The 12,067-nt window shown below is 38.3% G+C and overlaps 1 protein-coding gene across 8 annotated transcripts in view; it reads right to left on the minus strand.

The window, feature by feature from the left end:
- LOC116177335 overlaps positions 1 to 12,067 on the minus strand; it is a 334,411-nt gene that overhangs the window by 20,223 nt on the left and 302,121 nt on the right. For 4 of the 8 annotated variants that reach the window (XM_031496288.1, XM_031496293.1, XM_031496294.1 and 1 more), the window contains 10 exons: positions 9,601 to 9,732; positions 9,164 to 9,412; positions 8,029 to 9,110; positions 7,707 to 7,984; positions 7,528 to 7,653; positions 7,234 to 7,377; positions 3,432 to 3,695; positions 3,121 to 3,177; positions 2,966 to 3,074; positions 2,809 to 2,895 (listed from right to left, as the gene is read on the minus strand). In XM_031496288.1, coding sequence (XP_031352148.1) covers positions 2,809 to 2,895; positions 2,966 to 3,074; positions 3,121 to 3,177; positions 3,432 to 3,695; positions 7,234 to 7,377; positions 7,528 to 7,653; positions 7,707 to 7,984; positions 8,029 to 9,110; positions 9,164 to 9,412; positions 9,601 to 9,732 — 2,528 coding nt within the window. The remainder of the gene's footprint in view (positions 1 to 2,808; positions 2,896 to 2,965; positions 3,075 to 3,120; positions 3,178 to 3,431; positions 3,696 to 7,233; positions 7,378 to 7,527; positions 7,654 to 7,706; positions 7,985 to 8,028; positions 9,111 to 9,163; positions 9,413 to 9,600; positions 9,733 to 12,067) is intronic. The other 4 variants (XM_031496289.1, XM_031496291.1, XM_031496292.1 and 1 more) reach the window with 4 other exon arrangements.

Raw genomic sequence — 12,067 nt, forward strand, 5'->3', positions numbered from 1 at the left:
AAAATGCGCTAAAGTCGAAAAACCCTTTTCCATTTTTTAATTAAACTCCAGGTTGAACTATTGTCAATTTTGTTAATTTTTTGACACAACCAACCGATAAATACTCCCAAACCACTCCTGGCATATGGAATAACTGGTCAAACAATTGGTTCCATGCCCGCAGCGAAAAGGAAAATAAATACAGAATATGTACAATTCCCGGGCAGTGAGCTTCCGGTAGAACTCTCTATCGGATTCCGTGGATACATCTCGTATACATGTCGAAAACAAATGCCGTATAAGTATGCGAGCGGCCTTATTAATTCTAGATTTTTTAATTTTTAATTATCGATCGCCTGCGTGCGGGGTATGAATTTTTCTATTCTTGTGTCCAGTTGCTAGTGGGTTGTAGTGGAAACCATCCTGTACGATAAAAATTGAGTAAGAGAGCTTGAGCAACATACTATTTACACAAATATGCAAATTTTAAGCGATCATATTGTGTAAAATACAGGGAGGTGTCGTTTCTCTAGGTTGAAACAATGCCGGAAATGAGCACGAGCGAGAGTGAAGAAAAATACGTGTTGTTAACGTAATTGTGGTTTAAGTATTGGAAATAACAATCGGGACATACTGTATCTAAAATCATTCAAGTTGTGTCATAGGAACTGGAGAATTTCATTTCAAATAGACACAGAAAGTTATTAAATTGTCATTTTAATGCTAGTTATTTATTGAAAAGATAGTCAGTAATTGTTTAATTAATTGAATTCAATTTTTGTTTAAAATGCATAAATAAGGGCACATGTAATTGAAATTTAATCGTAATCTTGAAAGTTTAATTTGGTCAGGTGTTTAGTAAACAGGTCTTATCGAACAAAAATTGATTGGTGTGCCCGTGTCAATCCGGGCGACGGAGCGGAGTTTCGTGCGTTTCAACGGGAAACCCCCATATGGAATTTATGAAGAGAGGAGTTACTCCTTTAAATAAAGAAGTTTAAGGTCTTGCGCTTGAAGTTGTTACGCATGTGGTACCGAAGTTAAGAAGACAAAGTATTTATCAAGTTTATTAATTATTATTAAGCTCATCAAACCAGTTATGGATTACCAAAGTTACGTGTTAAAAAATGCGAATTCTAAAACCTGTTAGATCTGTGTAAAGTTTTGATGCGCCGTTCATCGCGTTCCCCATGTCCTGACCAGATAATTCGGATATTAATTAACAGAACTGCGAGCAAAACTGTGTGTAATTATTTTTTGTAGATCTCTTGAATTGTTTTTTTTCGATTTGACCGTTTTGCAAATGGGATGTATGTTTTCAAAAAGGCACTGTTAGCCTTACATTTTTCTTACAGTTTCAATCCCAATATGAGATTCAGGTAGAGTTTTATTTTTCTGTGTCAATTTTTGCTAATTTATTTTTATCCGAAGATTATCAAAATTTGAGTGATGATTTTATTGGAATTTACGGAACTTGATTGAGACCTTCGTATCTTTTAGATTTATAAGAGGACAAAGAGGTAGGATTTTATTGTGTCGGAACCCAGTCGTGAGTCTGAGAAAAATTTAAAAAGGGAAAGAAACTAAATGGGTTGAAAAGTACTGACTTTCAGAAAACACTTTAAAGAACACAAATTGCTTAGAATCAATTTTCGAACTTATTTTCAATGAAACAGGGATGGCGTCTACTCCCAGGGTAACGCAACAAACGTTAAAGAAGAGGGGTAAGTAGAACTTAAATCTTAATTTATATGAAGATCGGTGCTCCTTAGCGACATTATACGGGAAATCAAACGCGTTGAACTTGCGACAAAACCCTTTTTTTGTCCACCCTAAGTCTTAAAACTATAGCAGAATTTTCTATGTGCTAAGATCCCAAACCTTCAGACGAATAAACATATAGAATTCATGAAACGTCGAGGGAGAAACTACAAAAATTACAAAAAAAAGTATTCAAAAATTTTAGCAAATTCCGCTAAGGAGCACCGATCTTCATATAAATTAATAAATAATAAATCCAGTAAGTTCGCATAAAAATTCCAAGTCATGTTCCCTTCCGTTCCGATAGAGTTCAGAAACGTAAAATTTCTTATATCCGATAATCGTTATCTGCTCTTACCCAGCAAAAACTATTTAATCTAATCAAAAACAATTGCGAAAATCTGTAAAACACTGTCTACATGGAGTAATAGAATCATACTTGTCAAAGCCAACAATGAATTTATTAAACGTAGAAATGAGTTTCCCTCAAAATCAATAACTGAAAGGCGGAGTTAATCAAATATTCTCGTCAAATCTCAAATTGGTCGGATTAGTGCACTTGTAACTTGTCTCAATCAACCACTTAAATACTTTTCAAGTCGTGCAATTATTATAATCAAAATATTGAATCCACTTACAATAAGTGTGGTTGAATTACACAAATTGCGCGCATTTACATGTCTCACTCGTACCACTTGAAAATCAAAGGCAGGCTTGTCTTCGCATTTTTTTACACCGATCAATTGGACAAACGCCACGTTTAAAAGTCCAAGCGAAATTACCTCCAAGCAATTTTAAGTTAAAGCGCAAAAAATGTGAAAATAAAAAACCATGGGAACGTTAATAAATGAATCATGCATTAATTAGTTCAAGCAAAGGCTAACAAAAACGAAATCGCCGATCTAAATTTTCCAAGGACGCATTCCGCATTGCTTATTTACTCATTATTATTTATATACGATATAAACAATGAGATGTTCCCACAAAAACTTAGTGTCACATGCAAATTATATCTGCAGCGTATGCAGACGGAATAAAATTAAGTAGATAGTGAAAAGCTAAGCTCACCCCAAAGAATAAGCAGCGTCTTCAAAAAGCTTGCGAAGTTGCTGGATATCTCCAGGAAATAATGGAGGCCTCCATTTTCTATGAGAGCTAATAAAATATATAATAATATAAAACCCAACACCACGCGTACCACTGCATTTCGCAAGCATTGGCTCACCTTCGAATTTGGGGCGAAATTTCTCCATCGCTGAATTCCTCGACGTGCATCCTTCCGTTTCCGGTGGCTTTTAAATACGACTCCCTTCGCATCGCCCGCTCTTCATCAGCTACAAGAAACAACATTAATCCACGAAAATACTGGCATCACCTTACCCAAACTTGTGTTTTTCACCCTTCTAACAACGACCGCATTTTGCTCCTCCGAGTTAACTGAAACGTAACAAGCATGAAAGTGAAGTCACCCCCTGAAACCGTCCACAGACCAAAGCCAAAAAGTGCAATATCTACAAGTTTTAATTTCTAAACGCTGAACTGTAACAGGAAAAGTATAGGCGAACCAAGCAAAAAGGGGTAAGGGGGAAAACATTTACAAGACATTTTGATGTGCCTGAACATCATCCCATAGTGGTTAATTGCTTGCGGTGAGATGGTTAGTTAACCCCTAAAACTGCAAATTAATCTACCTGGAGAGCTAGGCTGCACTGGTGACGATTCGCCCGATAGAGACAATTGAAGTTTTCGAAGTGGTCTAACTGGACTTCCCAAATCAAGCTGATTAGGACGTACGGGCGATGGCTTTAGGATGGGAGGTGTTGCGGGTATTATAGCGACCGTGGGATTAATTTGTAAATGCTCTACGGGTTCGGGAATTAGAGGCGAGACGGGCTGTTTTGATTTTGGCACAGGCGACGGCGACTTGATTGCTTCTTGAACGTCCCGAGCAACATCTGCCATGTCGAGATAAAAACATTGCAAATTATCTCAAAACTCTTTGTTGTTAAATTTAGTGTAAGGGCAAATCTAAATTTTTTAATTTAAAAAAGCGGCGCTTTCCCCAAAAACAAAGGAGGTTTTCCAAGGATAATTAGCACCACAACTATTTAGCTTACTTACACGGTTTCATTTACAGTATGATTAATAATGCCTGGCAGAAAGTTACTATTTGCAATAGCTATCTGGAAATACCCAAAACGCACGTAAAAATGAGTATGTTTGAATATCAAATAGTTTTAGCGCAGTTTTTTAAAAATTAAAAAAATGTGCTATTGTTCGTGGTTTGTCCGTCCGTCTGTCCGTCCGGACCCACTTCTGTGGTTTTGAACTACTTTTAGGGGAATTGTCCTAGAGTCCTGGAAATTGTTGCAATAGAGTGCATAACTTTTATATGCGACAACCACTTGATCTCAGATTTTGCATATGCATGCCTTTAGTGGTGCCAAGCAAAACTTGAGAAAATTTGGGGGGAGGGTGGGGTCACACACGTTCTACCCTTGAAAGGTACTTTCCTGGGGGTAGAGGGCGACTGGTTTTATCCTGCAAGATACTCTAATGAAAGGTCTAAGTGAAAGGAATTAATTTCAACCAACCATAGTCCTCCCCCTCTCTCCCGTATAGTGATCGGTTATAATTCCTTATATCTTAAGAGCGGATTTTCGGAGGAGGGTACTCACAAAGAGAGATTGTGACGTTTGGAAAAAAGTTAGGTATGACAAAAAAAAAACAAAATTATTTTCAAGATGCCTCACAAAATTTAAATGTGCTTGCTTTTCTTTTAATTCATTTTTAATGCCCTTGATATGCTTACCCTTGATTATTTTGAAGTAAAACAAATACGTTGTTCTTACCACCGCCCTACAAAAACTCCAAAACTGTCAGACGTGGAGAACTGATTGTTATTATTTACAATTCACTTTCACATTAAATGCTGCATTTTTGCAAATTTATTTATAAAAAGGGAACTCTCACTGTGGCCGGCTGGCAGCAAATGCAGGTCCGTAGAAAAATGCTTGTAGAAAAACGAGGAGTGTAAATGTACCTACAGAGGCCGGCGACATCTGGGCGCCATCGTCGAGCGTGTTTACTGACGGGGTGATTTTCTTCTTCTACAGTTTTGGTCCAATTATTTTCAAATTGGTGTCGTCGGAAAGATCTTGTAAACCCGCACAAATCCTGCGTGGCGGATTTTTTTTCTAGGAGCGAAATTAACCACCTTTTGCAAGACGCGCGTCTTCAAGGGGTAGTCGACTTTGGGCGCCCAAAAGTTTCTTAGAACTCGAATCGTGATCTCTCTTTCTCGCATCGCCAATAGAAGCACGAGCTATGAGAAGTGACCCAAAAATTGAGTCCTATTCTGTAGAAGGTTTTTAGGTCAATTAACCAAAATGCGAAATGTTGTAGCTCCCGACAAGATCATACTGATGGTGGAGTCAAACCTTCAAACGCGAATTGCGGGGGAACGGGACGTCGGAACTGGGAACAAAGGGAATGTGATAGCCTTCGATAAGATGTTATTGATGGTGTAGACAAAACTGGATAATTATTAGAAAGTGAACACAAAACCTTCCCCATACACTTGGAATAATCTTTAATTGTAATGCTTTACAATTAAAGATTATTCCAAGTGTATGGGGAAGGTTTTGTGTTCACTTTCTAATAATTATCATACAACCCCATTGCGAGTTCAACAGAGATTGGACACCAAAATTAAAACTGGATAATACACGAGGACTTAGAGAATTTTTTTTTTGTAAAAAGACGGAAAATCCCAACACGAAAATTCAGAAGTACCCTCCATAAGTGGTTCTTGAGATGGGATCAACCGAGGGGTCTTGTAAATTGACCTGTATTTACCCCTTTCCCCTTTAGTTACCAAAGAAAATGGCATACCAGAAAACGTACATGTGAAAATTCAGCACGTGACAGCATCTATTTCAGAGTGGTATCGCAAATCTGATTGGCCCGTGACAAACAATAGTTCATTTTATTACTGGACGCCATGTTAATAAAGGCGTTAATTAATTACAAAGGATAGTAGGGATCATTCCGGGTTTTTGTAGAGCCATTCGTTCTTGGGCAACGAGATCGTTTAGTACGTGGTCCAAAATATTAGCTTTGTTTCGAACATAAAACGGGAGATTCATTCGGATCTGGATTACCATCAGAGCAAAAATTGTTTAGCCAACAAGTAAATTGGTTCTCTGAGAGATTGTCGGCAAGGGAATTAATCAGTGACAGAGTCCGGTCCTTTGATCGCAGGGGTATCAATGTTGCACGTAAACCCGTTATTCAAATGATTTTTGCAGCTACTATTGTATCCAAAAAAAACAGTTGTGAAGTGATGTGTAAAATTTGGATTCCGTGAAAATTTCTCTTTTTGGTGGTGGCACAGCATCATATTTTATAAAACCCGTTAATAATAATCTTGCTTACTTACAATCTAATCACAGAAGTTCATTGTTCGAACAAACTGTGTCCAGAGAACAATTGATTCGCCTGAGAATTTAATGCAGTGTCCCGAAATATTGTCGATGTAAGGAGGGCCGACCGAGTTTATAATTGATTGAAGTTATCAGGAAAATTGGATCTGTATTTTCTTAAAGATATCAACCTCTGGGCAAATTTGAAACCGTTTGATCAGCATGTATTTTTACCATCTATTAACCCATTAGAATTGGCTTTGATAGAAAAAAATCAGTTTCTCATTTACAATTAGTTTGTTAAAAGTTCAAGCAAAAAAATCTCCAAAGTCTTGAGTTTTTTATGATTACTCATTATACGATAATTTGTGTATAAAAAATGTGCCGTATATTGTTGTTAGGTTTGGCATTAAGGGGCAATTCACAAAAACGTGGCCACGAACTGGAAGTTATTTTGAAATTTATGGGGAGAACTGAAAATAGGAAAAAGGAGGTCAGTTTACTTATTTTGATAAAGAATTTTCAAGGTCATTTAGAAGATCAAAATTTCCTTTCAAAGAAGGGATGGTCAACTTCATATGCAATATTGGAAAAAAACCCAACATCTATGCTTTTCTACCAAAAATATAAGAAAAGTACGAAAGAACTGAATATTGAAAGTTAACAAAGACGAAAATTAGTTAAAAAGGGACGAAAATGCTGCTTTCCGGGGTCAACCTGCTCGAAATCGACATTTGGAAACTACTAAGCGGGGCCAATGATTTTTGTGAAAAGTTTTGTGTGAATTTTAACGCGTGGAGAATTACGTAGGGGCAAATCTCTGAGAGAATGAACATACAACTTTGTCAACACGAATAATTAATCTTCACTCCCGCCGAGATTAGTTTACTAACATTTGTATCCAATTATCAGGGAACAACAAAGTTGGGCTAATTAAATTCAGTCAACCCGTGTTGTTAAAGAATGTGTTAAGTGAACCCTAACGTTAATTAAATTAGCGATTTGCATGGCCTGGCAGGCATTATTAATCAATATCTAGATTTATGTCACATTAAAAAAAGTGTAATACCTTCCTCCATTTTATTAGACTGCCCCAGAAAAGTTTTCTCCTGCTCTTCTTTGTGAACGGCTTGCATGGCAGACGTCCACGAATCTGCGGAATTGGACCGAACTCGCATTTTAACGGGATGATTGTCAAGGTCGTGTTGCATATCTATAAAACATCGTCAATTGTAAAACAAACAAATGCGAGTGGTCATAAAAGGCATTCGGTTATATTGGTAATAAATCTTTAAGATCGTAAATTAAAGACGAAGCATTCACAGTAGTTAAGAGGTTAGCGTAACACGTACAAACTCCTAACCTTTGGTGTGCCTGTATTCCGCAGGAGGTGGCACGTGTATGTATTTGCTTCCGAAAGGAATAATTACATTTCCCGAAAGCTTACTCTGAATAACTTCATTGATACTGCTACTGCTAGCATTGCTTCCTAATGCGCAGAAGACAAAGTTACGAATGGTAGCAGTTGGAGTAATCCCTCACCTGAGCTATCCAACGATCTGCTGTCGCGATGCTGCCTCCTCAATAGCGTATTTGTCGAACTCCCGCTTGTATCACGTCTTGGTTCCGAAGACCGTGATTCGAATTCGTGCGCTCGAATCGTCACATGCGGCACTACGCGTTTCGAGCTAAGCCTTGCGAGTTCGCTTTTGTAAAAGCTGGTGCGATCCTTTAACATCGGGTCGTCTTCAGGTAACGGCCGCCCGCTCTCAAACTGCTTGGTACGTTTCGACACCATTTGAAGATTCGTCAGGTACAACCTGAAAAGGTGAATTAGTATGCAACACTGGAAGAATGACAATACCGTCTGTCCTCATCCTCCATCGTTAGCGCGCCGTTCATATCGCCGGGATAATCCAGGGCGCTGGGCGCCTCCGTAGCTTCCTTCATCTTAACGGCGCCCGAAACGTTCTGCCAGTCCTTAGGGGAGTTCGCGCCCCTTTGCGTGGGAGCGTTGTAGGTGAAGTGCCCCGTGGAGTTGTCCGTGGGCGATTGTATGCCCAAATCCCTCTCGCTGTCGATGTCCGTTTTGACACGCTGAAAGTTTTGATGGACCGGCTTTGCTGTTCTCGACGGAGAGTCCTGCCGTACCGGTTCATTAGGCGGCCACGTTGATTTCTCCAACTTTTTAGGTCGTCCGTAAAACTCTCGTTGTATCGTTGGACCTTCAACGGGATGACTAGGCCGTCGCAAAAATTCCTCTTTCTGCTGTAGGTTTTTACGTAACCTTGTCATGAGAACCGAATCGTCCACGTCTTGGCCCGTTAACGTCGACACGGAGTCGTAGGAACTTAAACTGTCTTTGCTTCCGTCCGCGACGGAAGATGATAGCGAGGAAGTGGACTGCCTTCGTCCGCCATCGTCTAAACTTAACCTACAGCCGATGGTGTTAGGGTAGTTGAACGTTTGCATATTTTCGTTAGCGCGCGGTTCGGGGTAAGTCGCTTTTGCAGAACTCTTCATTTTAGTTCCGCCGACAACCATCTCATTGGATCCGGTACTTACAGACGAAGTGTCGAAATTTTGGTAGAGATCTTTGTTTGAGAATGTACTACCTTCGCTTGCCCTTCGACCCATTTTTCTATATACGGGCACTTGCGGCTGTGCCCTTCTCCTACTGGGGTCATCGATAACGTGTGATATTTGGTCGTAGTAGGCAAACTCTTTTGGGCTGTTGCGTAGGAGATTATCGGCACTTCTTTGTTGTTGTCTGTTGGTTACTTTCGCTGGATTTATGGTACTATAAATAGGTGCATCTTGTAACGATTTCCACGAGGTATCGTCAGCGTGGAATTCGTGAGTGGGATGCGTCGAACGCAGCAGCCGTCTGCGGTCTGGCTTAAGATTTTGGTTACTTATGGGATTGTGTGCGGTTTCGGAGAAAAACTGGTGAAGAAGAAGGTTAGGTAGTTATCGATGGATGGAAGATTTCAACTTACTTTTTGAAGAACGTCGTCTTCTTTTGATACAACCAGTAAGTGTAAGTACTCCGGACTGTGCTGAATTAATTGTACTACTTGTTTGTATGATTTGTCGTTGACCAAATCCCCGTTTACGGCTACTATCCGATCCCCGTGTTGTAAACCCGCTTGTTCCGCTGGACTGTTTGGAAATACGTTTTTCACAAAAATTGTGTCCATAGGAGCGAGCAAAGTTCCCGCTGCGGCATGTCGGTTGTTAATTGTCTCCTATACGCACATAAAAAAAAGGTGTTAAATAACAGAAGCTTTGTTAAGGTGATATTGTACAAATGTCGTAATAAAACCGCATGTAACGCATATGTATTTGTTCCAATTCGACCAAAACCACCGCTGAGATTGATACGATACAACCGCAATAGTGCAACTTAAAAATATCATAGGAAACTATGACTTACCTGAATTGTAGTAGGAGGATATACAATAAAATGCCGCAGCGTGAACCCGAAACTGTCTCCATGTTTTCGCAAATATAAACTTCTAGGCCCTCTGCTTCCTGGTGGCAATGGTACTACTCCGGCCGAACGAGACTGCAAAGAAACGAAATTTTAATAGACGTCCAGGTACGATGGACCAGATGTTATTTAAATATGTAACGCGGAAGAAATATGATCTGTACACGCATGCTAATTAAACGTTCTAAATACAGAAATTTTAACGATTTCTGGCAGAGCCACTGCGTAAAATATGAAGATGTCAACTGCATTTATAGACTGCACTACACCTTTCCTCTACTTCCCCGGGTTCTTTTTTGACGTGCAACTATCAACGAAAGATAAGCTCTGATAAACGTGTGTACATTAGGAATTGATAATCCTAAACAACCGAACGGTCCGGATCCGAAATATTTTTGGTCAAGCGCCAACAAACATTCTTAGAAAGATAAAAAAAACGTACAATTTTTTTAACGAATCGAATGACAGCTAGTCCTAGCGCTAACTGTAAAGTGCAATAAAAAAAAGTAAGCCACCTCGACTAAATTTTCGTGCAGCCAATAATTATAAGTTATTTGGTTTTATAATGTTTACGTTGATTATATAGACATTAAGATACCATTACTGCGCGCTGTTTTTGGGAGACAAATACGAATTATAAATTTTTTCTCAGCAACGCACGTGTGAATTAGCATTGTGATTATAATGGTCGTCTTTGTTTTCGTGTTTATGGTCTGAAATTTTTTGCGCGATACGGATAACGTGTGACACTTGCGTATAGCCCTTTCCTAAACCGACTTTTTCGCCCACCTCTCACCTCGTCACTCGACCACACAATGTTTTAGCATAGACCAGGTTTAGGGTATGATTTTAATTTGAAAAATCCAAAAATTTACAAAAAGGCGCATTTCCACATGGCTATTTTAAAAAAAAGTTGCTCCAACCAAATTCGTGTTCAGCCATTTAACCAAAATGGTAATAAACAATCTATTTTCTGACGTGTAGTTTTAATTCGCTCATATATGAACCATCATCAGTTAAAAATTAAAAAAAAATGGTATCATGATTTCTTTGTTTCTTATTTCAAAATAAATACAATTTTCCTGAAAATTTCATCAAAATTGATCAAAAGTACATTGCGTATTCAGGTACTTATGGCGGCCTGTATATTTGAACTTTTTAAAAATGGAGATTTTCACTTTTTTCCAATTTTCTACGAAACAATGTACCTATTTTTTTTTCAAAATATCGCATCGGAATATCCATCAGCATCTAACCGAATCTGTAAGTATAATAATAACAAAGATAGCCATGTTATCTTACTCTATTTACGACACCCTGTATATCTAATATCTAAACAAACGCTCTCCTTTGGGTTTCTATCGCGCAACTACAGAGCATGAAATCAGGAGAAAGAGCGTACAAAAAAAAACGAAGAATCTGAAGAATGCGAAGAAATGGAAAAATCTTGTGGAAATCAATAACTTCAAGAGTTCAAGTAACTGAAAATCTGACTGGGATTTCAATAATCGAAAAGAGAGGCAGAGAGATCTAAGCATTTAAAGAAGATACAAATTGGAAGATTTAGACGAATTCCAGGAACTTTTAAAAATGTAATGGAAGGATCTACATAATCATAAGATTCTAAAGACCTTATGGGATGGCACGAAGAAGAGAAGAATTTTCAGAATTTCAATATCCAAATGAATTCGAAGATACTGAATAATTCGAAAAATTTGGAAAATGGAAGAATGCAAAGTGTCCAAAGGATACTGTCTACAAGAATGTAAAAAACCACAACAAAATGGAAAAAACGGAAAAGAATTAAAAATTTGAAAAGCTGACACACGAGAAGGATCCGCAGACTAAGAAAAATCCGAAAAAACTGAAACATAATGAATCGAAAAAACGAATAAACGTATCCAAAGAACCGAAAGAATATGAAAAGTTCAAAAAAGTGAAAAAAAACTGAAGAATCAGAACAATCTGAACGGTCAAAAGAAGCATTCGAAGCATCGTAACGATTTGGATGGTTTGAAGAATCTTCGAATCAATTAGCTTCATAGCTCGGATCATGAGATTAAAAAATTCACGGACTAAGAATAACAATGTACAAGGTCCTGAAGAATCTTAACTAGGTAACCTCAACAATCCGTAGCATTTGATGTAATCAACAAATCGGAAGAATCCAAAAAGTTTGAAAGCCTGAAGCACTAGCAGAAACAGAAAAATTTAAACAACCTTGAAAATCTGATGAAAAAACTGTCATTCTAAAATTTCTTATTTTAATTGTCGACCGCTTGTGTGCAGGGTAATATATCCAATTGGTAGCACTTCGTTTCAAGAGGGCTGTGTCCATCTCGTCTCCTCTAATTTTGATATTATATTAATCAATTGTACTTAGAAAATGTGAGGACAGAAGTCCTTAAAT

Source organism: Photinus pyralis, unplaced genomic scaffold (genome assembly GCF_008802855.1).
Source record: "Photinus pyralis isolate 1611_PpyrPB1 unplaced genomic scaffold, Ppyr1.3 Ppyr1.4_LG7, whole genome shotgun sequence".
In the NCBI taxonomy this organism is placed as follows: domain Eukaryota; kingdom Metazoa; phylum Arthropoda; class Insecta; order Coleoptera; family Lampyridae; genus Photinus; species Photinus pyralis.